Genomic DNA, 26,382 nt, shown 5'->3' with positions numbered 1-26,382 from the left:
TTAATTTTAATTAAAGTCGACATTTAAAGGCCAATTAAATACTTATCCTTTATGATTTCCATTTAAATTAAATAATACTTTGGAATAATCTCACTAGTATGTGTTCTTATAGTACTCCACAATTGTGTTGTTGACACACATAACACGAGAACTTTGAACATGTAAGATCGTTGGAAAGTGTTTATAATAGGTACTAGGAAGTAGCACATGTATCCTCTATTTCATCATTTATTGTATTTCATCGTATTTCACTTTTAATTTGTTGTATTTTTTAATTATTTTTTCTTTAATTTCATTTTGTTATGTTTTAATATAATTTTAAGATAATTAAATAAGTAGACTCCACTCATTTAATTAAGATTTATAATGAATTTTTAATATTTATTTGAGTTAATAATTGATTATTAGGATTAATTGATTCAAGTTAAGGTATATATATATATATATATATATATATATATATATATTTAAATTAATAATTGATTATTAGAGTATTTCATAGTTAGGAAATTAATATATATATATATATATATATATATATATATATATTTTTTAATTTCCTAACTATGAAATACTCTAATAATCAATTATTAATTTAAAAATATCAAATATAATTATATACCTTAATTGGATATAATAAATCTTAATTAATATTTACAAGATTAAACTAAAACACAATAAATTAAAATTAGAAAAATAAATAAAAATATGAAAGTAAAACACCGCACCACAAAATGAGATAGACGATCCCAAGTCAAACATTTTCACTTATAAATCGCTTAGAGCATCTCCAGTGGAAGACGCTGAGAGGTGCTAAAAGGTAGTCCTCACCTTAGCGTTTTCCCTCTCCAGTGCATTGACTTTATAAGAGACGTTATAATCATTATTTTCATTTAATCTCATTTTTACTCTTTTATTTTAAAATTAAATATTAATTAAAATTAAATTCCAACATTACATTAATTAAAATAAAATAAAATATACAAAATATTACAATAAGTAAAATAAAATACTTAATAGTACAAAATTAAATTTAAACTAAAAGCCAACAAAAATTAAATACAAAAAGCCCAACAGAAAGCCCACAAAATTAAACAAAAATAGATAGGGCAACTGTTCTTTCTCAACCTCAATGGTGCGGCGCCTTCTTCTTCTTCTTCTTCTTCTCCTCTGCATATGTTCCAGACCCCCATAATAACTCTCTCTCTCTCTCACTCTTTAAATTACGCGCGTGTTGTGCATGCAAACGCCTTTGTTCACCTCCGCGCTCAGCACCATCCTTGGCACCCAGCACGAACCCCCAGCCTCCACAGCGCGACGCACAGGCGGCGTGTTGGCTCGGTCCGACACGCAAAAGAAAGCGCTGCAGAGCTCTTCGACCGAGCTAAACTTTGGTCGTTTAATTTTGGATAGGGATGTTTACGATTTGATTTGGTGTGATTTGACACTAAAATTAAATCAAATTATAAAAAACGATTTAATGATTTTAGTAAATCAAATCAAATTATATTAGTATTAAAATCAAATTGTATTAAACATGACTTGGTGTGGCTTGGTTTGCAGCTACACATACTTTTTAATTTCCTAACAAATATATGTAAGGCCCTTTAAAGGAGAAAAATATGGTATCACTAACAATAATTTTAAGTCCTGAATTAAATGAGTCGACGTTTCTTTAACACTAAGATGTCAACACTATCACATCTATATAAGGGATGAGCGGATGGTGAGGATATGGGTGAGTGCGCTTATGATTTAAGATTTAAATTCTAAGTTTTTAAGTCTACGTCGTTAAATTATTTGTAAAAGTAGTTATGAATATAAATTAATATAATATTCTTTGCATAAAAAATTTAATAATAATAATAATAATAATAATAATAATATGATTTACGGTTTGATTTGATTTATATTATTTAAAAATCAAATTTAAAACGTAGACTATAATTTTCTAAAAAACATAATCCAAATCATATTTTTTAAACCTTAAAACAACCCAAACCAAACCAAACCGCACAAATACGATTTGGTTCGATTTGATCTACAATTTAAATCAAATTGTGAACACCCGTAATATCGTGTCACACTTTAATTTTTGGTGACTTTTTAGTCCTAATTTAAAACGATTAAAAATATAGCCTGTACTTATCTATGTTGTTCAATTTATAGCTCAAGTCAAAAAATTTGGTCAAATTTCAAATCAAAAGTACAGATTTACAAAATTTAGTGGATGATCACTTAGATGACCATATATATGTTTATCGGAAAATGCCTCAGTTGTCCAGACATTTTGACTCGGGTTATAAACTGAACAATGAAGATAAGTACATGTTATATTTGTGATAATTATAAATTCAGTCTAAAAAGTCACCATTAGGTCAAACTTCGGGCTAAAAAAGTTCGAGCTATTTTTTAAAAATAACTTTTTTTCTTCAATATTAACATGTTTTAATTTAGTTTAATTTTACAACTATTATCTAGGGGCCCCTAATTTAATTAGGATTTATAATTATTTTTTCATATTTAATTTTTATTTTAAATGAAAATTAGGATATAAAATTTTTATAAGTAAAATTAGTTGTTTGGAATAGATATTAATTAGAGTTCACAATTATAACTTTTTTATTATAATAATTTTAAAATAATAAAATTAATAATGAGACACAAATACACAATGAGATATATATAGAATTAAGACAAACGATCCCATCCACTTATAAATAAATTCAATTATCTCAAACTTCTCCTTTATGATTCTTCTAAAGTTAGAATTTCTATTAATTTTCAAATTAAGTTGCTGATTGATATTCCATTGACTATTTATATAGTATTGCAATTACAAAAGGTTTATTATTCTAACAAACCCTACACTTGGAAATATATACTCCGTTGATCTTTTGATGATTAGCGTGGAAGCCTACATAGAACCATATAGTTAATTAAATCACGAATAAGTAAAAGGAGCTTAAACGTTGACCTACGTATATAAAATATAATTAAATCATGAATAAGTAAAAAGAGCATAAGCGTTGACCTATGTATATAGTAATGATTTAGGTGTCGTCTAAACATCGGGTAACGTTAAAGCTAGATTTCAAAAGATTCTAGAAATTCCATTTTGTTATTCCATTTCAATCTTATTTAATATCTTCATGTAATTAATTATTGGACATGATCACGCACGCATATATATCAAGGGTTAGTTACATTTGAACACATAATCTTTAGATCAATTAATGTAATTAATGTTTATTATAAGGGGTTATTGCCGTAAAATACATCAAGTTTGTCAATTTTCTGATTTATATCATCACCTTTTTTTTTGCCAAAAAATACATGAATTTATACTTTGTTCTCAATTGTCCCACCATTTACAATTTCACCTAAATTAATCTGATGTGGTAGCCAGAATTGCCAACGTGGCAGCCGAAATTGTCAAATCACACATACACACACTTCTATCTCTCTCTCTCAAACACACGCACACACCCACTGCACACAGCCCCTCCCTTCTTCTTTCTCCGGCGACGGTAGCGTCGCCGCTGCCGCCCTCTCATCCCTTAAACCACCCCCTACCTCTTTCTTTCTCTCACCGCCTCTCACTCTCTCTCTCTCGCCTCTGCACACACATACACCGCCTCCCCCTCCCCCCAACCCCGCCTCTCTCTCTCTCCTCTGCACACACATACACAACTACAACCGCAGCAGCCGGCGAAGCGACGACCGCCGCTGCACATCTCCCTCTTCCTCGCTCGTCTCTCCGATGCTTCGGTCGGAACGACGGCAGAGCCGCCGCCGCCGAGCCTTAGGCTCCCAAACCTTAGATCCCTATTTCCAGCCACACCTTTCCCCAAAATTTCCAGTGAAAATCTCCGCCATACACTACGCCATTCAACGGCATCGAATGAGTCCATTGGCTTCCACCAAAATTTCAGCGGCCAGCTGAATGAGTCCACTGGCTTCCACCTCAACGATGTATCTTCGCCGTGTTTTGAGTTAGATTTCTTCTACAGACAATGCTGATTACGGCGGTTTTGTGAAGCTATACGTTGTGGGGATACCTAGAAATGCTACTGAACTTGATGTAAGTAGCAATATCGACGTCTGTCAAAATTTCCCCAAAATTTCCATTGAAAAACTCCGCCATACGGTGTATGTGTGTGCAGAAGAGAGAGAGAGAGAGAGAGAGAGGCGGTGAGAGTGAGGGGGGGTGGTTAAGGGATGAGAGGGCGGCGGCGGCAACGCTGCCGTCGTCGGAGTTCCGAACGATTGGCGGGGGTGGTTAAGGGATGAGAGGCGGCGGCGGCGGAATGAAGGGGGAGGGGCTGTGCGCAGTGGGTGTGTGAGAGAGGGCTGTGCGCAGTGTGTGTGCGTGTGTGTGAGAGAGAGAGATACGTGTGATTTGGCAATTCTGGCTGCCACGTTGGCAATTCCGGTTACCACATCAGATTAATTTAGGTGAAATTGTAAATGGTGGGACAATTGAGAACAAAGTATAAATTCATGTATTTTTTGGCCAAAAAAAAGGTGATGATATAAATCAGAAAATTGACAAACTAGATGTATTTTACAGCAATAACCCCTTATTATAATTTGTGATTTGATTATGTTGAGGGGTAAAAATAGCAAATATGGCTCTATCTTATATTTTCAAGTTGGAAAGTTTGAATCCAAGGTAGATATTTTGATTTACTTTTATAAATTATGTGGAAAATATTTTCCACTCCAGCGTTGCCCGAAAATATATTCTCTCGTAATGATGCTCAAGTGGAGATCATATTTTTGAGAAGATATTTTTAGGCTTTAATTGTCATTTTGATGTTTAAGTAGAAAATATATTTCAGTAATTTACAAACTAAATAAGAACATCCATGTCAGATTTAGAGCACCTGTTTTGCCGAGTTTATGGTATAATTAATATCCTTACTTATTTTATTAAGGGAGCATATATAGTTTAATACATATATAGGGGAGTTGGGGAGGGGGAGCAGTGGGGTTCGAACTCGGGACCTCACTGTTCACACATAGGAGATCGCACCGCTTGGTGTCTCTCTGTTTTAGGCTCTTATAATATGTGTATATATGTATATATGTAGAGTGATGAGGAGAAGGGTCGGTGATGAAAGTGGATTGATCCTTTATCACATGACTTAAAGAGAATCTGTTACGTATATCAATGATCCCATCCTTCATCATACATTAATAATGCATGCATCCATCCATCCCCTTTATATATATATATATATATCATCTCTCCTCCCATCCCCCAACTTAGTTAAACTCTCTCTCTCATTTTGATGCATCCTGTGTTGAGGGGTATGTTGTCTGGTGCGAAGTCTTTCATTTTTATTTATCCAAATTTAGTGGATGATTTCGGACCAGGCTTCATTCCCCTCAAACCAATCCAAGATGCCACCTTCACTTACAGGTTTTTCAACATGCATGCATATGATATATATTCATCCAAGATTTCAATAATTATATATAATGTTGTAAATTATGGCCGGCGAGTCTGAGGGAGGCTAAACTACTTTACAAAAAAAAAAAATTATAGTATAGTTTATACGTATTTTACATATTATATATATTTATTTTTATTCGTAGATGTATCTATATGTGCATCAGAAATCGATTTTGAATGGTAATATATATATTCTTGGTGATGTGTTATGTTGATATTTCAAAAGTTGAGAATCACGAATATTTCCATCCTTTTTTTGACTGGGTATATTGATATTCTTTGGAAAAGCATTGGCCCACCTTGGAAATCAAGAATTGTTCAAAACAAGCTTTACCTTCATCTTTTTTGTTTTTTCCTCCCTCTTGTATATTTCGTCTTTGGCAAATATGTACAAAAATATTAGTAATTTATACTTTCTTTAAGTTGATTTATAGACTTTTATATTTCCTTAAAAATAAAAATAAAAATATAGCATGTAAAATGTTTGTAAATCTAAAATTGGAAAAAGTCCAACATACTTTATAGTACTATATAAGATGTTTCCTTCAAAGTTTTTTTTTTTTTTTCTTTTTTTTCCTTTTGAGGCAAATGTTTTCAAAGTTTAAATTAATTAAGCATTAATACTCCCAAAACGTATATTATAAGCTCCAAATAATCTAGTATTTTTTTAGGCGTCCAAATAAATCTAATTTTAAATACAATATATGAACCCGTCAATTATTTTTACATACAAATAAAATTTTGATTAAATGCTAAAGTTAACTATATTGTGATACCCAATTGATCATTTTTTTTAATTGCTAATTAGAGCTCAGATGCATAAATATGTTGTACTTATCTTCTTTTTCTCATTTTCTATTCATGCACCAACATAAACTTCTTGTTAGATATTTAATTAAAATCCTGAAAAACTAAGAAAGCATTGGATTTAGTTCAATTTACACTGAAATTTTTATGAGACTGTCTCGGGATCGGATGAGATCATATCAACATCTCAATTCAAATTTGTATTTTAGTAACATATTTATAATTTTATTAATATTTATAATTATAAATATATATACTTAAATATGAGTTTGAATTCAAAACTTAACCTGCTTCACATAACTCTAATCTTTCTTTGTATATGTAATATGCACACATAATGTCTCATTTTCCTTCTCATATGTTCCATTAATAATGGTTTATTATAATAAAAAATCTCTTTTTCTCACAAAAAGTTGCGAGCTCCACCTATTTTCTATCACTTTTATCCTTTAATATCACCCGTCTTCTTAATAATTATGCCCAAAAATAAGGAGCCACACTTAATGGGACGAATGAAAAAATATTATAAAATATTGCTAAATTACTAATTTTTTAAATATTGTTACCCCTTAACCCTTTTTCCTATTTCATTACAACAGACCGGCGGACGTGAGAGAAATAGAGAATTGAGTGACAAAAAAAAAGCATATGTTCTTTGACAATGCTTCTCAGACTCTCTTTAATGTATCTTCACCTCTTAATATTAAATGTATTTACGTTTTTATATCTATAGAGAAAAGTTCCATGGAGAATGCTAAATTTAGATAATGGAGAATGCGTGAAAAAATGACAAACAAGCCAATAACTATGAACAAATCAATGTACTGTATAAATAAACATTTTGGTCTGAGTTTGAATCCTGGAGGGGGCAAAATTTTCACGCTCCTCTTATATTTTGTAATTCGACATGCGTATTTTCTTGTGATAATAGACGGGTATCCTTTTTCATCTCTCATGGTTTTTTTCATTGGATTTTGTTCTAGAGAAGCTTTGATCATGAGACTCGATCATTTGTATGCTTCTTGTGCTTTTAAGGATTTTTAGTTTTTTTTTTCTTTATCTTTCATTTTAAATAAAATTTCACTTCATAAGTGAAAACGTTAAAGATTATTTATTTGTACCTGAAGGTTCTTGAGAGATTTACCAGGACCACCAAAGAAACATATGGACAATGGATCTAACAATTTTCACTATATTTTAAGAAAGTTTCACAACCAGAATCTGGCCGAACACCGACGGAATATTCCCTCGGTAAGAATCAAAATTCCGTCGGTAAATGGAGATACCGACGGATTACCGACGGATTTCACCCGTCGTGAAAACGCTCGTCGGTAAATGATTTACCGACGGATTTTTTCTGTCCGTCGGTGGATACCGACGGATTACCGACGGACGTCGCCGTTGGTAAGTCTCCGGCGCCGGCGTTGGCCGTGGTAGGTGGCGCGTTTACCGACGGATTACCGACGGAATTTTCCGTCGGTAAATTATTTTTAATTTTTAAATTTTAATTTTTAATTTTTTTTTTTTTTTTTTTTATCAACCTATCTTCGTATTCTACAAGTATTTCGTATTTCTAATGTATTTTGAACTTAATTGCATATGATTTGGCCAACTTCCCAGTGGGTCACCCATCTTACTAATGCTCTGAGTCAAGCACGCTTAACCTTGAAGTTTCTTTCGAGTGGTCGCCAGTAGAGAACACGCGTATTATTGATATAACTAGCACCTATTAATTCATTTAAACTCTATTTCAATATACAATATCATTTATTCATAACCTTAGAATATGTCGAGATGATATCTAAGACTTGTGATGCCGGCGAAAAAATGACGGTAAATATATGATCGAATTTAAAATAATAAAAAAAATTAATATTATCGTTTATTAAAAAGAGAAAATATTATTGCTAAAAATAACTATCAATTTTAAAATATTTTCAATAATTTAAAAATAATAATAATATAGAAAATTAATTTAAAATAATTTAAAAAAAATTAAATAATAAATAATAAAAAAAATAAAAAATAAAAAAAAATAAATAATAAAAAAATAATTTACCGACGGACTTTATCCGTCGGTACTAATTTTAAAAATAATTTAAAATAAATAAAATAAATAAAAAAATAAAAAAAACAATAAAAATACAAATAATAATATTTATTGAAATTACCGACGGAAAATTCCGTCGGTAATCCGTCGGTAAAAATAAAAATAATTAATAAATTCGAAATTATCCAAATTTCCGACGGAGTTTAATCCGTCGGTAGGGATTCCGTCGGTATTCCGTCGGTAAAAAATAAAAATAATTATTAAAATCGAAAATACCGAATTTACCGACGGATATTGTCCGTCGGTAGTGATTCCGTCGGTAGTCCGTCGGTATTTTCATCGGAAATAGATGCCGGCTCCGGCGATGTTGCCGGATGACGGTCCGTCGGGGATCCGTCGGTATCTACCGACGGAAAATAGTCCGTCGGTGATTTCCGTCGGTGTTCGACCAGTTTTCTTGTAGTGTTTGCCATCTCTCCGAAATTTAATGGTAGTTAGATAGTAACATACATAACTGTTAGTAATATTAACTAACATTAAGATTCTTTTTTTACAAGAAAAATAATAAAATTTCATCAATATACACCTAAAGAAGCTGAATATATATTGATTATTCAAAGAAATATAAAGAATGTATTTTATTGCACCTAAATACTTATCTATTTGAATCATGAAGAAAAAGTCAAGATTGTATAGGACCCTCTCCACCACAATCTATTATCTAAAATAAATACAGCTAGGGACATGCAAAAGAATAAAGCCTCTAAGGCATAAAAAAGTTAAATAATTTGAAGCTTCAATTTTGGGCTCCGATAAAGAATATGTAGCTCTGACATTGCAATAATCTTTTTTATCAGATTGTTCTGCAAAAGGCAGAAAAGGAAAACATTCGAATAGTGGATTCGAGATTGAAAGAAAGAGTGATAAAGGGAGGGTAATAAGAAAAATGATAGATAAAAGATAGAGACATCGAGATAATGACAGATGTATGTGCTGATTTAATAGAAAAATTGTTAATATCTAAGGTCAAATGTCTTAGATTCGAGTTCACCGTAACATGATCTTTAAATTTAATGTTGAAACTACAAGAGAAATGTCTGATAACATATGAATTGAGGAGAATTAGTGGAGATTGTTTGTTAATGTAAACAATTATTCCCTCCGTCCCAGTAGAATAGTCTTGTTTCTTTTCGGCATGAAGATTAAGAAATTTGTTTTTTGAGTGTAAAAGTGTGTGAGATCACATAATCATTACCAAAAATAAAAGCAAGACTATTCTAGTGGAACGTCCCAAAAAGAAAAATAAGGCTATTAGAGTGAGCCGGAGGGAGTATATCAATAGAGAACACTTTATTTTTGGAATAATAGTAGTATAGAGCTAAAGGACAAATATATTGTGTCCTAAAACTTCCCAATATACACATCACAATACGGTTATGTTTTCAGTTAATCCTCCACTTTAGATATATAATCATTTTAAACTGTGATCTTAATTTATAGTATAGTATATAGTTAAGATAATTTTTATCAATTTTCCCCATTTTGTAGGCATCCAGATAAGCTTAGGGCTAATGTTGTCATTTTCACTTTATTATGTTTAGTGATCCAATACAGTTTAGTCTACAGGCATGATTCCAACTGCAGTTCGCATCTTTGGAAGGTTTTTTTATGCTGGAGAGAAAGCGCGTAATGCATTTTTACCTTTTTACCCCTGATCTAAATTAGTCAACCCTAATCATCAATCCGGATTTCATTTATAGAATTAATCCGTATTTTGTGACTTTTGTCTATCAACAGTCTAACTAGAAAAGGGTTTGAAATAATTGGTTTAGAAAAATGATCTGAATAAAAACGAATAAATCATAGTTCCCAAAACTTGATGGTAAAAGGATACGTTCGAAACCAAATCCAGCCCTATTTTAGAGAACGAGAAGCTCTCTCTCTCTCTCTCACACACACACACATTTGTAGGACAAAGTACTGCAAGCTTCTTGGGAGAAACATTTCATTTCAGCATAAACTGGAAAAACAAGAATGATTGCAAAAGACATGATTATGCTTTTCGTTTTTTTCTGTTTGGATCTTCCCAACTTCCATAAATCATGTTGCCCAACATTCTCTATACTGTCATCATAAACACAGTCTTGCATTGCATTTGTACCTCCAACCCACTACACACACACCATCCAAATCCATTGAGATAGGGACTCACCGTGCTAATACGATACAAGCCAAGATACTTGTCGGCCACGACTGCTACCAGTCGACCTAGTCTATTATCGTAACGAATCTCAACCCTCAAGCACGAACAAGGCCATCACCATTATGGATTTCGACTCACCTCTGCAAAGTCACAACACAAATAGCCACAATAAGTCCAACTATATACATTACGAGCTTCAATCATTTTGATTTCATCTACTTGCCATAGGCTTAACTAGCTTACATACCGCAAACTTAGGAGAAGTAACACACAAAAAAGAAAAAAAAAAAAGCTGATGAATAATTAATATGCAGATTAAAATGCACACAAAACGATGACAAGATGCCTTCAATACCTTATGCGTACTTCATCAATACCTTATGCATACGAATTATAGTTGTACTCAATCAATTCCTTTGTCAGTTTCTCGTTTGTTATTCAAGAGACCCCCCTCTCTCTGAAAAACGGAAAAGAAAAGTAAATAATCCTCATATATATTACTCCATATACCTCATGGATATATTTACCTGCATGTAGAAAAGAGTTGCATTACCTTTAATTAGAGCTAAAAGCCTACAAATGGAACAATCCAACATATTGGTGTGTTCATTCAAGTGACACTTATGTATAAGAAAATGTGGCTCCCTTATGTATAATAGATGTGGAAACTACTATTCTTTGGACATCTCTAGGAAAAGGCAATACAATTCTTTCACAATTCAGGCCAATGAGAAATTGGAAATGGTGTTCAAGGAAGGATATACATGGAGAAATGTGATGCAGTCAGAGTTTATCAATGGTGGTTGAAGGCTCGTTCCTGAGACTCTGTGCTGAGTTTCAGTTAATCAATTGTTCATTTTAATTGTTTAGTTATTTTTATTTTTTCGCTGTCTGTCCATGGGCTCCTTTGTAGACTTGAGGCCTAGTCAATAAAATAGGGCGTGTACATGAGACGGGCAAGGTGCGCTTGGGCAGGATTGATCTCTCCTGAGTTCTAGGTATCTTGTTACTCTGATTAATAATTTAATATTAATCTTTCCTCTTGTTTGAGGAATCATTCCAGTCTTTGTTCTCTTTTACTCTAACAAATTGCTCCTTTTCTTTATTTGTTTTTAGTTTCTATCTACAACAAAGAAATGCGTCCCTTTTACATTTTACCTATTGCTAAGGAAAACATATTTAGTTGTTCACAAATATATGGAGCTATCCTAATTATCCTAATATAAACTAGAATAACTTTAAATCCCATATGCAAGACAATGATAAAAGATAGTTTCACAAAGAAAACTGAAGCATCCAATCATTGACTAAGGCAAAGCTAACTTACATAATGGAGCTCTGCAATCACAAAGGGAGTATTTACGTGCTGTGAAGGGCCTTCAAAGAGTAAATAAATCATAAATTTGGCCATGTCACTTTTGACCAGAACATTTAAATGACAACTAAGCTGACTTAATATAAAGGAACTACAATCTGTTGAAGTTAGATGCTAGAGATAATCAATTATTTTCTTTTTTACTATAAAGCTAGACAAGGTAACTTAGACCAGATGCATCTCTTTCCTCAATATCTTCACAGGATGTCATGGATTAAAATACCCACACTTGAGTTTCATAGAAGAGTTGAAGTTTCATTACTTCAACAAAATAAATGTCTGCCTGCAGTTGCAGATTAGCTACTAATGCTAGAAGTATTAGATTGCACAAGGTTGTCGAGATCGTTGAATTGAAAGTTAAAATTGAATCAGTATAGATGCAGAAGAGAAACTTACATTCCGATGAAACTGAAAAGATGCTAGGTTGAGAGCCACAAGACGCCTCACCCACTCTGTAGCAACAATATGATTGCTACGCACATGACCATCTCCCATTCTGAGCAGACATTTTATGGAAGAAGCAGCTCCAAGTCGTTGCTTATTGTACCATACTGGAACGGCCAACAAGCAATATATTTCCATAATATTCAAATTTATGGTTCGTGTGTAATGTAGTTGATCCTGTATCTTCGATGCTGACATAGTGTGAAATGGGATGAACTACTAACTCATTTTTCAGCATGTTATCTTCTCCCGGCCCTTGTCACTAAAGTTGGGAATTAATTTTAGAAATTCCGAGTAATCTTCATTTTTTGACAGTAAGTCCACTACTATAGTTGCTGTATATGAATCTGGTAAGAGAGTTCTCTCAGCCATTTTCTGAAGAAGATCGACCACGTTGGCAAGATCATTGTTATTGCAGAATCCTCGCATAAGTGTATTGAAGTTGGCTACGTCAGGAGTACAACCGCTGTTTTCCATTAGAAGAAACAGATTTTTTGCCTTCTCTAACTGCCCATTCTTGCAAAACCCATTGATCATGATCGAGTAAGTATAAGGTGTTGGTGCCAAGCCCATTTTTGGGAGTCTCTCAAATAGCTCACAAGCCGGATCGAGCTTTCCTGCCTTGCAGAGCCCATCAAGTAGACAGTTACAAGTAAGACTTGAAAGCTTATAGCCAGACTTTTCTAGAGTTTGAAACAGCTCTATTGCCTCCCCAAGGAAACCATTTTTGCAGAAACCATCCAGTAATATATTATACGTGGCAGAAACCGGCGCCAAACCATGACCTTCCATCTTTGAATAAAGATCACGTGCATCCAAAACGTTCCCTACTTGAAATAGACCAGTCAACAAAATGTTAAAAGTAATAACTATTGGTTTGTAACCTTTGCTAAGCATTTCTCTGAAAAGGGCCATTGCCTCTTCCAATTTGCGATGCTTGCAATAACCATTAATCAACACATTGTAAGTCGAAACATCTATTTTTTTACCCTTATCTTCCATCATAACAAACATCCTTCTTGCATCATCAATTCTACCCTCGTGACAGTACCCATCCATCAAAGTGTTATACGTTATGTAATCCGGCTCCTCGCCCCTCTCTATCATGAAATCCAACATCCCACTAGCTTCGTCCGTTTTGCCCTCCTTGCAAAGCGCACCAATCAACATATTAAACGTCACAACATTGGGAGGGATGCCTCTATCCATCATCTCAAAAAACACCTCCTTTGCCCCCTCCCAATCGCCCATCTTACACAAACCGTTGATCAATGTGCCAAACGCTACCACATCGGGCAGAATTCCCCTCCCCTCCATCTCGGAAAACAATTCCTTAGCCTCCTCCACAAATCCCTCTTTAGCAAGGCCATCAATAAGGCAACAATAGTAAATCAAACTGGGATTAAACCTCAGACCACATCCAACATTCCCATCCCTAATCTCTTGATGCACCCTAAGAGCAATCTCCACATTCCCACTCCTACACAACCCATTAACCAAAGTGCCCCAAGTTTTCACATTTGGATAAAAACCCATTGCAATTATCTTCCTCAACAGCCATAGCGCATCATCTATTCTAGCTTCAATGCACAAACCCTTAATCAAGGAAGTGAATGTAACAATATTTGGACGATAGCCCTTCTTAAAAATCGCGGCCAGAACAGAAAAACCTAAACCAACTCTTTTCAAATCACAATAGCAATTGAGCAAAATGTGCATACCGATGTAATCAGGCGATAAATCAACTTCCGCCATCTGATTGAACATAAAAATCAAATCTTGATATTTCTTAGCTTTGGAAACGGAGGCTAACAGCGGGTTGAATGATGAAATGTCCGGCTGCGGCTGAGTTTGGAGCATTTTGTTGAACTCTTTCAGCGTGTGAGTTAAGTCGATATTTGGATTTTTTGTGGAAGGGGTGGAATTGTGAGGGTGAGACATCATAATCGTTGAAAGCTTAGCAGATTGAGAAGGCCCGGAGACGAGAGCCGTCACTGCACAAGCTGCTTCACGAGCACGTGTTCGAGAAACCATGGCTTTGTGTTGTGTAAAGCTTCATTGCGTCGCCTCAGAAATACTAATATACCAACATAAAATTCTCTTTTTCAGTAATTTGTTAAATTAAATTATAAAAACCATTAAGCTAAATCTGATGGAAAATAAGATGGGATGTGAATTTTCTACCATGGACGATGGATGTGCACAAATTAATTTTGACTCATTTTTCATTATTCGCTAAATTCCAATACGTAGTACTACTATTATTTTTATTTTTTTGTGACTTGCCAAATTTTCCAAAACTTATCTGCAGAGTTTCAATATCAATATCACATTCTCTTAGTGAATGCTCAAATCGAAAAATTAAAAGAAGAGGGAAAAAAAAACTTTACGTTGTTTGCTTTAATTTTGGTTGTATCCTAGACTTCTAGTGCCATTTTCCGGAAATTTAGAATTTAAATTTCGTAGCTCGCTCTTCAAATAAAAAAGATACTATTTTCATGTTTGTTTTCAAAATGCCAACCGTTTTGGCAATATTTAAACAACTCGTGTGCGTATACTAACTATTAATAGAATAAAAAGTGATAAAAGAAACAATCATACATGACAAACCGCAATTTGGATAAAGAATTTCCATCCAAAATCCTTTCCTCTTTATTTGCTAATTATAATCGATAGATTTATGACGTTCCTTATGCATTCTCTCGTAAAGTTAATTTACATTGTTAAATTTAAATCATAAGATTGACACATAACATTCATCATATGCGCAATAGAAGATGAAACACGAACGTACCATAAAAAATTCGGCTTGAATTTGGATATATATAGGAGTATATATATATATATTACACACGTGGCATGCAAAATAAAACAGAACGTTGTTCATAATTGATGATCCAAATTGACTGACATACAAAGAAATGAAACATTCACGAACATCCGTCTCCAGATTCCTAGGAACAAAAAAAAACACACACAGATACACACAGACAAACACAGGAAAAATACACTTTCTTGTCCTTCCGTAGCCATGCAAAGTAAACATTTTACATAACGTAAAACAAATAGCTTCCCCGAAGGAATTTTGATAATAAATGATTATGTTTGATTCTCCTCCAGATGAGATGAACAGCAGCGCAAAGCCAACGTACACGCAGCTCCTCGTGGCCTCCTCTGTGGGGCTAATCATAGCAGCGGCGCTGCAATACCGCATCAAGAAATTCCGCGACAAAAAGATCATACCTAGGAAGAGAATCTCCGACACCGGCCAGGTTTTGAGCATTGAGAAGTTCTCTCACTATGTAGGTAATAATCTCTTTCATCTCCTCCCTTAGATCTTTGATCACATTTGTATGGTTCAATCTACAACCCCACACACGCGTCTGCCACGCACTGTTTCCATATTTTAGATGTAGTATGATCAAGATCATGTATATGTGTGTCTGAAATATATATGTGAGAAATCAAGATTTTCTTAGATGAATCTTATTGATTCTCACACATAATGTGTGTGGAGCAGCCAGGCAGATGGGATTCAAAGACAGAAGAGAATGCCCACATTTGTGCAAGTTGGCCTCCGAATACATTAAAAAAGCTGAAGGATGCGAAGAAGACATGTACGCCTTTTTTGCGTGTGAACCTGATTGTGATTCTCTCTTCATCAAACTGGTGGAAGAATTTGAGAGATGCATCCTCAGCTACTTTGCATTCCACTGGAGACATACATCATATATGCTCAGTCAGGCATGTCAATATCATGTTTCTTTTCAATCCAACCAGGCATCGTATTTCCTAGAAAAAAAAACTGTTAAAACATGTATAATTTCAGGTGCTCGGTGCCGAAGAGCCAAGAAGGAGGCTCAAGAACATCGTCATGCAAGCAACCAGGTAGATCACTACATCGTCATTACATAAATTTAGAGAAACTGAATTCCATAGGAATTTATATATAACAATAATAAATTTTTCTAGTAAATTTACTAATTTGCTTTTCCCTGCTTTGTGCAATAAAGAGAACAGAGAGTTGAGAGGGTGACAAAGAATCTGAAGGTGGCGAGAGTGTTTACCACATTAGTGGAAGAGATGAAAGCTATTGGACTTGTAACAAACGATGATTCACAGTGCACGAACGTGATGGTACCAATGGCTCATAGTGACAGAAGCCCTGTCCTCCTCCTCATGGGTGGTGGGATGGGGGCTGGGAAGAGTACTGTGCTCAAGGACATTCTCAAAGAGTAAGCTAAGCCATTCTCCTCTTAACTATACAGAATAGAAACAAGACATTTCAAAACAAATGGTGGATTTTTTCAGCTAATTGTACATAGTAAGGTGAGTTAATAAGAAAGTTTCTTTATATGCACCATAGACCATTCTGGGCTGGAGCATCTGGGAATGCAGTTGTCATAGAAGCAGATGCCTTCAAAGAGTCAGACGTCATCTACAGAGCCTTGAGCTCTAGAGGGCACCATGACCTGCTTCACACTGCTGAACTGGTATTTATCTCTCCCACCGCTCACTGTGTACAACCAATATTACCTCATTCACATGTTCCATTTATTGAGACAGAGAGAGAGAGAATGAGGTATGAATATGATGTTATTTTATAAAGTATGATAATCAAAACTATGTAACAATAGGCAGCAAACCTCATGATAGTACAAACACATCATAACATTAAATCGTAGTTTTCTAGAGTTCTTGAATTGACATCTTGATAATTTGCTCTCTCTCTCTCTACTAAATGGATTGTGCTGCCAACCCTTGCATTATGAATCTCACCATACAACTCTATATCCATGTCTCTGTAATTTCTTGTGCATGCTTTAGCATAACACTTGGAATTTAGCAATTAGCATTACAGTGATACATCTTTTCTATATTCAAAATTTAGCATGCAAAATAGGCATTTAACATATTTCAGCCAGATAAAGTAAAGTGCAGCTCAAGCAACCAGAAATTTGTTTTTTCATATAGTTAGTGGCTATTTCCATTTTCCCATAAATGCAAAAAATGTTGACTTTGTTCACCTCAACATTAAGGAGAAAGTAGATTTTATAGATACTATGAAATAAAAGTTCCCATCAAATCAAGTCTTAATAATTTGAAATGCAGCCAATCTTCATTTTAGCACCTAACTTCCCAGTTAAATCATTTGCCACAAGGAACAAATTAGTTCAACAAAACTCAACCAGAGTTCTCCATCAACAGTGCAATAAGATGAAAATAAACAGTAGATAACATTATTGACTGTCAGTCAATCATTACAGAAGCCTTCAATGAGGTACACCATTCCATATAGCTGGTCCTTAATAGATATGCAGAATAATCTTTTCAACAAACTTCGAAAAGATAAATGAAGCATGTTCCCCATCTAGATCAATATGTAAGTGGCAAATGTGGATTTTCATATATTTGATGGTTGTTGTTACTTTTCGAGACCATTATTTCTTGACCCCTCCTTCCACTTGCATGATATGATGATAACATTTCAGCTTTACTTGCATTTTCTAGGTACACCAATCATCTACAGATGCAGCATCATCCCTGCTAGTAACTGCACTCAATGAAGGGAGGGATGTGATCATGGATGGCACTCTTTCATGGCTGCCATTTGTCGTGCAAACAATAAACATGGCTCGGAATGTTCACCGTCGCAGATATCGCATGGGAGCTGGATACAGACAAGATGAAAACGGGGTCGTGACTGAGAACTACTGGGAACAAATGGATGAAGAACAAGAACAAGATGGGACTACGAAGAGAAGACCATACAGAGTAGAGTTGGTTGGCGTTGTTTGTGATTCTTATTTAGCTGTTATCCGAGGAATAAGGTAAACACAAAATTATATCAGCCATGAAAAATGGGATCAAGAAATTTATCACAAGTTTTTGCCTATGTGCACTTCCAAGATCAAGTTCTGCTTCTTCAATTGGAGAAGAAATGATATCCAACTTCATAATTCTTTCTAGTTGAATCTATTTCTTTACTTCACAGGCGAGCTATAATGTGTAGAAGGGCAGTGAGGGTGAACTCTCAGCTGAAATCACACAAGAGATTTGCAGAAGCATTTATGACATACTGCAACCTAGTAGACAATGCTCGACTTTACTGCACTAATGCATTAGAAGGCGCTCCTAAGGTACACTGATCTCAACCCTGTCTTGCTAAGTCAGACCAATTCAGTCATGTGGTGAAACTTAACAATCGCAACTACGAGCATAACCGAGAATTTCCATTTTCACTACACAGATTCTACTGGATTTGTTCCTTACAGCTACTCGAGTCCAAACATTTAGATGCTAATACATTGTGTATTCTGAAGTTGATAGGATGGAAAGACAAAGACAAGACTCTGTTGGTCGATCCAGATGAGATAAATTGTTTGAACGTGGTATCCAGGTTGAACGAAAACGCAGATTCTATTTTCGAGCTCTACAAGACCTGCCATCCAGCTTTTGAAGAAGGCTCTGTGTGGAATGACATAGTTTTATCTCCTTCAAGGATGAACATCCAGACAGAACTCAAGTACTCTATTCAAAAAGCCGAGACAATGAGAGAGTGATCCGCCGTACAGGGCCATGACAAGCAAACAATATACACGTCCCAACACATGCAAGAGAGTGGATCAAGAGGAGATATATAGATCTTGATGGAGTTGTATACCTTTATAGATAATGTTTAGATATTACTAAGATGTGACTTACAGAATCAACATTAAGACATTTTGGCAGAGGAGAAACACAAGTTGAAAAGGCACAACTTCTCAAGTGCAGCTACACATGAGCATTCATTTATACATATTGAAAAACTTAGCAACAAATTTCCAGAGATTTCCATTCACTAGTTTGTCATGTGAAAAGAAGAGAGATTTAGAGACATCAGGATTTGAAAATTAAAACATTTTCTGTGTCATAATAAGGGCAAAATATTGTGTCAAGAATACCATGCAATCTCTACAACCAACAACTAATTAAGAGTTGAACCACAAGCCTCCTAGCTTAATTAATGATGATCTTTGGATTTACCATAAGACACACGCGCACAACACAACCAAAAAAATAAAAAAATATATTGCATATTGAACGCCTATTTTGATAAATTGCCATCTACAACACTAAGAGACATAATGATTTCAGCAAAGGAATTCTAGCAAAGGCATCAGGAAAGCATGCATTGAAAATTGGGAATCCGGATAAATTTCTCCTAAAAATACAAAAAGAAAAAGGAATGCAGGAATTTAGGCATCAAAATTGTACTAGTAAAGATGATGAGCTTCAACGGTAGTAAATAAGAGTTAAGGAGTGACCTTGAGTAGATTCCATGGATATGTAGTTTTGTTGAGTTGATTATTACGCAGGAATCGAATCCAAACAAAGTGGGAGCTTCAAATAACAGTTTGTAAGATTTGATTCGTATTTTGGCGGTGGATATGTCAATCTTTTTTCTTAACCTTTGATAGAAGAAACAAAAAAATTTTCTTAAACCGCCAAAATACAAACGTATTTGTTGCATCCCCTTTTAATATAAACTGACACAAAAAGGTAAAAGGACGAAGAAAAAAAAAACACAGGTTAAGAAATCATAATCTATATCTATACTATATATGAAAATAGAGTTTCAATGATAATAATTTACCGCTATAATCTAAAATTTAGTTATTAAAGAGAAATTTAAGCTATATTTTAGGAGACTTACGTTTAATTACAATTTTTAAATTTATTTTTCTCTCTCTTTTTTTTCTCTTTCTTTCTTTATTTCTATTTTAAAATCTTGTACAATTTGACCAATGATAAAATATACAAGATATATATCAAATTAAAGATCATGAAAAGAGCTTTATTTTGATATATAATAAGATAGAAAAAGATCTTAGATAGAAAATTACCAAAGTTAAAAGTTTCAATCTGATTTGTTTTCTCTCCTCTTTATTATTGCAATAGTGCACACGCCAGTGTGATGCACGTCCAATATCAAAATTGAACGATATTTTAAATAAATAAATATACTTAGTAAATATAATCAAAATATAAGTAAATGCAAATTATTTTATTTAAAGTGAAATAATTCATACTAATTACTGAATAAAAGGTATGAATATGAAAACATATGAATTTTTTATTTTATATTTTCAATATTTGAAATATCAATTAATTAATTTTAATAGATAATGAGTACAAATATGTAAATTTATCAAAAATAAAAAAGATGTACAAAATCATCTATTTTCATATAGTTTAATAAGTATATTTTTTAAATGCATATTTACCCAGTTATTTTCTTTAAATACAAATTTTAGAAGAAAAAAAAAGTTCCCAAAAATCTAATTTTGCAAAAAGAGATGGGAATTATTTTCATAAATAATAATCGCCCAATTGATTAAATTTAATTTTATGAATAGTAATGTTCCATTATTTTAGTTGGATTTTGATTTTAATAAAATTTATTTGAATAATGGTGCAATTGGTAAGTGGTAATGGTAAGTGCATATGTGGCAAGTAAGTTGAATAAACATAATAGCAATTTTGTTATTTTAATATGCTAAACTAAACGAGCTCATTTGCTGAGCACATAAAGTGCAGTAAGAAAAATAAGCTTAGTGAGAAACATAAAGAATAGAAATAAGAAAACAATAGCATCGATCGGAAAACATCTATCTATAGCTCAGGCATGCAATGCAGATGCATTGATAGTGAACTCCACCAATATCTCAAGTCGCACACGTAGTTATATCCACGCCGATATCCTGCGTGTTTAAAATTTAGATTACGAAGATCCATGTAAAAATAGTGTCAGATGATTGAGAAAAGGAAGTGCTCATACAAGAATCACAATCTGCATCAAACAACTTACAACAAACGAAATAAATTAATTAAGGCAGAAAATAAACGAAAACAAAAGCAAGGTGTAAAAAAGAGGTCAAGTGAATGAGTCAGCGCAGTCTATACATGGATGGATAAATTTTGCAATAACTAAGAGGTGGATCAGAAACACATTTCCGAGCAAGTATATACACAAATAATCACTAGGTTCAGAGGAGAGGATTTTCATACTTCTTTCATATGCATATTAGTACAAATATCATTTACCATATCCAACCCCTCAGCAACTGTTTATTGTAGCCAGAAGCACAGTTGCAGTTGAAATATATAGTCTCCAAACAACCATGTTATATGAGACAGTGCTGTAATTACACCCCATGCAAAACGTGTGACATAAGAAAATTTTACTACAAATAAATGAGGAAGGACATAGGCATATTTTGAAGAGAAACACTTCAGGCACGATCCACATGTTATTATGCTAATTGGATAATTATTGACGTAAAGAATATCATCATTCATGTTGTTCATCTATCGAATGATATATATTTAGCATTCATAGCTGGATATATCATGCTTTCACAAAAGGAATTCTTGCAAAAACAGGCGTGCTCTATGTCAGCAGCATCTCCTACTTTCAAGTCCATCACATTTATGATAACATTCTTCATGTTTGATTAAAGGTCGCGAGCGTCAAAATCAGATATATCTAATGACCTGCCTCTTGATACTAAACCTAGCATAGATACAATACAACTAATAAATGCAATATGCACACACCATTGATTTAAAGAAGAAATACATCCTAGCAGCCATCAACTAACTGGCTTCCCCTAATTTCAGTTTGATAAAGAAATGGAAAGTTCAAAAATCTATCATAACTGAATCTCTCATCACCTAACTCTAGTAGTGTAGTTCACCTCATCGAAATTAAATGAAGAATGCTGCATAGAAAGAGATTAAGCTTTTAGAAAAAAAGTTTTAGGAAGATGTGTATGCTTAAAACACATTATTTGGATTTTATTTTTATTTTTTTGGTTGAGACAAATTTTGAAGATCGCATGACTGCGGATTCAAACTTGGGGCCAAACTCAGACATTAACCGATCTACCACTAAACCAACAAAAGCACATGTTGAGAATAAAGAATAAAATGGCATGCATGCCACGCATGCATGATGGAGTAGCTAGTTTAGTTTGCTAGATCTATGAGTTGTATTTTTCTTTTTCCCAACGTCTCTTTCACGTGCATGCACATTATGTGAAGGGTTAGACGTATAAGTAGTGAGCTCTACTTTGTTTTGTCATTCATTCACTCAAATAATGAAACCACCTTTTCTCTTCAAATCTCATTATTTCTCTCAATTAGCTCTTCTTTTCTCTCGATTATGGTATCCAGAGCATAATACATGTCGCTGATCTTCAATGGCTCCTCAACCCAAGTCAAATTATTCTCCTCCTCCATATGATGATCCGTCTAGTCCGTATTATCTACCACATAGTGATAATCCTAGCGTGCAGCTGGTTACGCAGCAGCTAACTGGATCAATATACTCCAATTGGTATCGCTCCATGACCACGGCGCTCATGGAGAAGAACAAGCTCGCCTTCGTCGATGGATCTATCGAGCGGCCCCATCCCAACTACCTCTTATACACACAATGGATGCGCTGCATAGCATGGTGATTTCCTGGCTTCGCAACTCGGTAATTCGTGAGATTAGTTCAAGTATTATGTACATCGATGATGCTTTTCTCATATGGAACGATCTTAGAGATCATTTCTCTCAAGGAAATCTAGCTCGCATATGTCAATTGAAACAGCAATTGCTTAATCTAAAGCAAGGTTCAGAGGATGTAGGAGCTTACTTTACTAAGCTATGCATTCTGTGGGATGAGTATAAGGATTTTCAGCCTTCGCGTTGGTGCACTTGTGAGACTTGTCGCTGTCACAGCTCACGCAAATGGAATGAATTTCAGATGCATGAGTGCTCAATGCAATTCCTCATCGGATTGAACTCAACGTATTCTCATATCAGATCTCAGATCATCTCGACTACACCTTTTACATCTCTATCAAAGATATTTGCTCTTGTGCTGCAAGAAGAAAGGCAACGATCTATAGAGCTTGGTCTTCCACAGTCATCCCCAACTACTACTGAAATTCAAGGATCTCTTATTAATGCAGCAGGTATGGCTCGAGGTAAAGGAAGTAGAGGCAAATTCCTCTGTACACATTGTGGTAAAACTAGCCATACTGTTGACAAGTGTTCTGAAATCATCGAATATCCACCAGGTTATGGAAGAGGTAGAGGGAAACCTCAAGGTTTTTCTGATAATAGCTCACGGTTTGCTAATCAGTTTAGTTCTGCTGAAAATATGGTTGTTGCACAGGGCACAGCTGCCTCCTTATCCACTGCAGATATGGCTCGCATGATCTCTTATTTGAAGAGTCCATGCAAGCTAATGCTCCTTCCACAACTATGCAAAACTGTCCAGTTTTCTACTGCTTTAGATGGACAGTGTTTTGGAGATGCTTCGGCTCCCGCTAGCATGTCTCCTTCAGTGGTACTGTTACCTGTACACCTCTCATTTGTTCCACTTTTACTTCATCTTTGTGGTTATTAGACATATATAGGAACTACTCACCATGTGTGTAATAACTCATAGCTCACTACCTCTTCTAAAGCTAAAAATACACTTGTTAATCTTCCTAATGGTAGCAATGCAGAAGTTACCTCTATTGGTACTCTAATCATCTCTCCTTCACTTCATCTTGAGTGTGTACTTTGTGTTCCTTCTTTCTCATACAACTTAATCTCAGTTAGTTCACTTACTTCATCATCTAATTGTTCTGTGATTTTTACACACAATGATTTTGTCATTCAGGAAACTTCTCATGGGATTATGATTGGGGAGGGTAATAGAGTGGGCAATCTCTATGTTTTAGAAGTCACTTCAGCCCTATCCATCAACACTGTTGCTCCTATCATTTCCAGTGTATCTTTGGCATCATAGACTAGGTCATTTGTCTTTCAATAAACTTCAGTTGTTGTCTAGAGCTTTGTCTCTTACTAGTTGTAAACATTCTCTTTGTGTAATATGTCCTTTGGCTAAGCAAAAACGCTTGTCATTCCCTGATTCACAACATGTATCTAGTGATATTTTTTATCTAATACACTGTGATGATATATGGGGATCCTATCAAACTCCTACCACACAAGGCTACTCTTATTTTCTTACCATTGTGGATGATTACTCTAGGTTTGTTCGGACTTTCTTAATGAAGTTCAAATAAGATGTTAGAGACATCTCACTCAGTTTTTCAATACAGTTAAAACTCAATTTGGGAAGTGCATTAAAATTCTTAGGTGTGACAATGGGCCTGAGTTTAGTCTTGGGGAGTTATACACTAAATTTGGTACATTAGTACATCATTCCTGTGTTTCTACACCTCAGCAGAATGCAAGGGTGAAAAGGAAACAATCAGCATCTGTTGAATGTAGCTAGGAGTCTCCTATTATAGTCTCATCTGCCTATCTCTTATTGGGGAGAGTGTATTCATACAGCTTCATATCTTATGAATAGAACTTCATCCTCTATTTTGCCTCACAGTAGCACTCCTTTTGAGATGCTTTTTAGGAAACCTCCAGCTTACTCTCATCTTAGGGAGTTTGGTTGTTTATGTTTTGTCTCCACACTTGACAGAAACAGGTATAAGTTGTCACCATGGGCCTCTAAATGTGTGTTTGTGGGTTATCCTTCTGGTTATAAGGGTTATAAAGTTCTCAATGTTGATACACACAAATTAATATCAGTAGTGATGTTGTCTTTCATGAGCATATATTTCCTTATTCTCATCTGCCTTCTTCTACATATCCTGAGCCTCGGTTTACCTTTCCTATTGAGCCTCCTTCCGCTCCTGATCCTATTCCTTCACCAGTTACCATTGATACTGCTTCTCTCTCAGATATTCCAGCTCCTAACACCTCTCTTCCTACCACCAAATCAGGCAGAGTTATCAAGCCTCCTTCTCATCTTTCAGACTATGAATGTAATTCCATTTCTTGCTCTCCTTATCCTATTCATCAGTATATTTCCTATGCTAGACTTTCTTCAGCTTATTAAAGACTTATTCGTTCCCTTTCTTTCATTCATGAGCCTTCATCCTACCATCAGGCTGTATAATATGCTAAGTGGAAAAAGGCTATGCAGGTAGAGCTTGAAGCTCTTATAAAAAACAACACCTGGTTCATCACTTTGCTTCCTCCAGATAAAGTTGTAATTGGTTGCAAATGGGTATTCCGCACTAAGTATTTTGCAGATGGCACTCTTGACAGGTACAAAGCCAGGCTTGTGGCTAATAAAGGCTATACCCAACAAGCTGGTGTCGATTTTCTTGACACTTTCTCTCGTGTGGCTAAGTTAGTTACTGTCAAGGTAATGCTTGCACTTGCTTTGCTTCAATCTCTGGTTGGACTCTTTCCCATCTGGGTATTAATAATGCTTTCTTATATGGAGAGCTTGATGAAGATATCTATATGGAGCTTCCTCCTGGCTTACTGGACCGGAGGGGGGGGGGGAATCCATAACCTGTTGGCTCTATGTGTAAGCTCGCCAAGTCATTATATGGGCTCAAGCAAGAGTGGTACCTTAAATTCTCTAAAGCCTTGAGTGCTTTTGGCTACAAAAAGGATAAAGAGAAGTTTTTGGGTTTGGTAGTGCATGTTTGCTAGCTAGCAATGATGCATCACTAGTCGCTTCATTCAAAGAATTCTTGGGGAAATCTTTTAAATATAAGGATCTGGGCAAGCCTTCATACTTTCTTGGTCTGGAAATAGCTCGAAATGACAAAGGCATATATTTGTTCCAAAGGAAGTACGTTTTAGACTACTTAAAGATACAGGTCTCATGAACTGCAGACCATCTGCTACACCCATGGAGTCTGGAAAATATGTGAATCTTGAAGAAGGTGCACCTTTAGCTAATTCTTCTAGGGCTGCGTTTATTTTGATGGATAAATTTATCCATGGAAAGTGATGGATAACAAAAATTTATGCTTTTAAATGTCTCCTTTCTTTTCCAACATTTGACACAAGAGCATTTTTCCTTCCTTATTTTCACTTCAAGGGTGAATAATATTATCACACCAAAAATAGAGAGATAATATTATCCACCCTTGAAGTGAAAATAAGGAAGGCAAAATACTTTTGTGTCAAATGTC

General features: G+C 34.7%; 2 protein-coding genes and 1 long non-coding RNA gene across 13 annotated transcripts; 1 reads left to right on the top strand and 2 right to left on the bottom strand.

The window, feature by feature from the left end:
- Positions 1-10,309: 10,309 nt before the first annotated feature.
- On the bottom strand, positions 10,310-14,520 carry LOC131014154 (pentatricopeptide repeat-containing protein At3g22470, mitochondrial-like). Of its 9 annotated transcripts, none has more exons than XM_057942036.1 (4): positions 12,293-14,423; positions 11,849-11,898; positions 10,877-10,978; positions 10,310-10,661 (listed from the first exon to the last, which is right to left on the bottom strand). In XM_057942036.1, the coding sequence occupies exon 1, from the start codon at positions 14,372-14,374 to the stop codon at positions 12,572-12,574; it is 1,803 nt and encodes a 600-aa protein (XP_057798019.1). In that variant the 5' UTR covers positions 14,375-14,423; the 3' UTR covers positions 10,310-10,661; positions 10,877-10,978; positions 11,849-11,898; positions 12,293-12,571. The 9 variants fall into 9 exon arrangements, with proteins under 9 accessions (XP_057798019.1, XP_057798021.1, XP_057798015.1 ...); XM_057942038.1 differs by having other exon boundaries at positions 10,899-10,978; XM_057942032.1 differs by having other exon boundaries at positions 10,877-11,898.
- Positions 14,521-15,200: 680 nt separating this feature from the next.
- On the bottom strand, positions 15,201-20,462 carry LOC131014152 (uncharacterized). Its single transcript, XR_009098088.1, has 3 exons — positions 19,648-20,462; positions 16,702-16,856; positions 15,201-16,600 (listed from the first exon to the last, which is right to left on the bottom strand). It is a non-coding gene; the product is annotated as an uncharacterized LOC131014152 (long non-coding RNA).
- On the top strand, positions 15,256-19,116 carry LOC131014150 (calmodulin calcium-dependent NAD kinase-like). 3 transcript variants are annotated; one of them, XM_057942028.1, is made up of 9 exons: positions 15,256-15,378; positions 15,461-15,646; positions 15,861-16,084; positions 16,170-16,228; positions 16,354-16,575; positions 16,707-16,833; positions 17,852-18,171; positions 18,336-18,480; positions 18,664-19,116. In XM_057942028.1, exons 1-9 carry the CDS (start codon positions 15,372-15,374, stop codon positions 18,901-18,903), a joined length of 1,530 nt encoding a protein of 509 aa, XP_057798011.1. In that variant the 5' UTR covers positions 15,256-15,371; the 3' UTR covers positions 18,904-19,116. The 3 variants fall into 3 exon arrangements, with proteins under 3 accessions (XP_057798011.1, XP_057798010.1, XP_057798012.1); XM_057942027.1 differs by lacking the exon at positions 15,256-15,378 and having other exon boundaries at positions 15,436-15,646; XM_057942029.1 differs by lacking the exon at positions 15,256-15,378 and having other exon boundaries at positions 15,436-15,646; positions 18,591-18,730.
- Positions 20,463-26,382: the final 5,920 nt, after the last annotated feature.

Source organism: Salvia miltiorrhiza, chromosome 3 (assembly GCF_028751815.1).
Source record: "Salvia miltiorrhiza cultivar Shanhuang (shh) chromosome 3, IMPLAD_Smil_shh, whole genome shotgun sequence".
NCBI classification, from domain to species: domain Eukaryota; kingdom Viridiplantae; phylum Streptophyta; class Magnoliopsida; order Lamiales; family Lamiaceae; genus Salvia; species Salvia miltiorrhiza.
Note: the sequence above shows the minus strand (reverse complement) of the source record. Positions and strands in the feature narration are given on the sequence as shown.

Excerpts from the sequence above, each read along its gene's own strand:
- LOC131014154 (XM_057942039.1), bottom strand. The coding sequence starts at position 14,374 with ATGGTTTCTCGAACACGTGCTCGTGAAGCAGCTTGTGCAGTGACGGCT.
- LOC131014150 (XM_057942027.1), top strand. The coding sequence starts at position 15,436 with ATGATTATGTTTGATTCTCCTCCAGATGAGATGAACAGCAGCGCAAAG. Across the intron at positions 16,229-16,353 it reads ATCGTCATGCAAGCAACCAG|AGAACAGAGAGTTGAGAGGG; the intron begins GTAGATCACTAC and ends TGTGCAATAAAG. Across the intron at positions 16,576-16,706 it reads CTCAAGGACATTCTCAAAGA|ACCATTCTGGGCTGGAGCAT; the intron begins GTAAGCTAAGCC and ends TATGCACCATAG.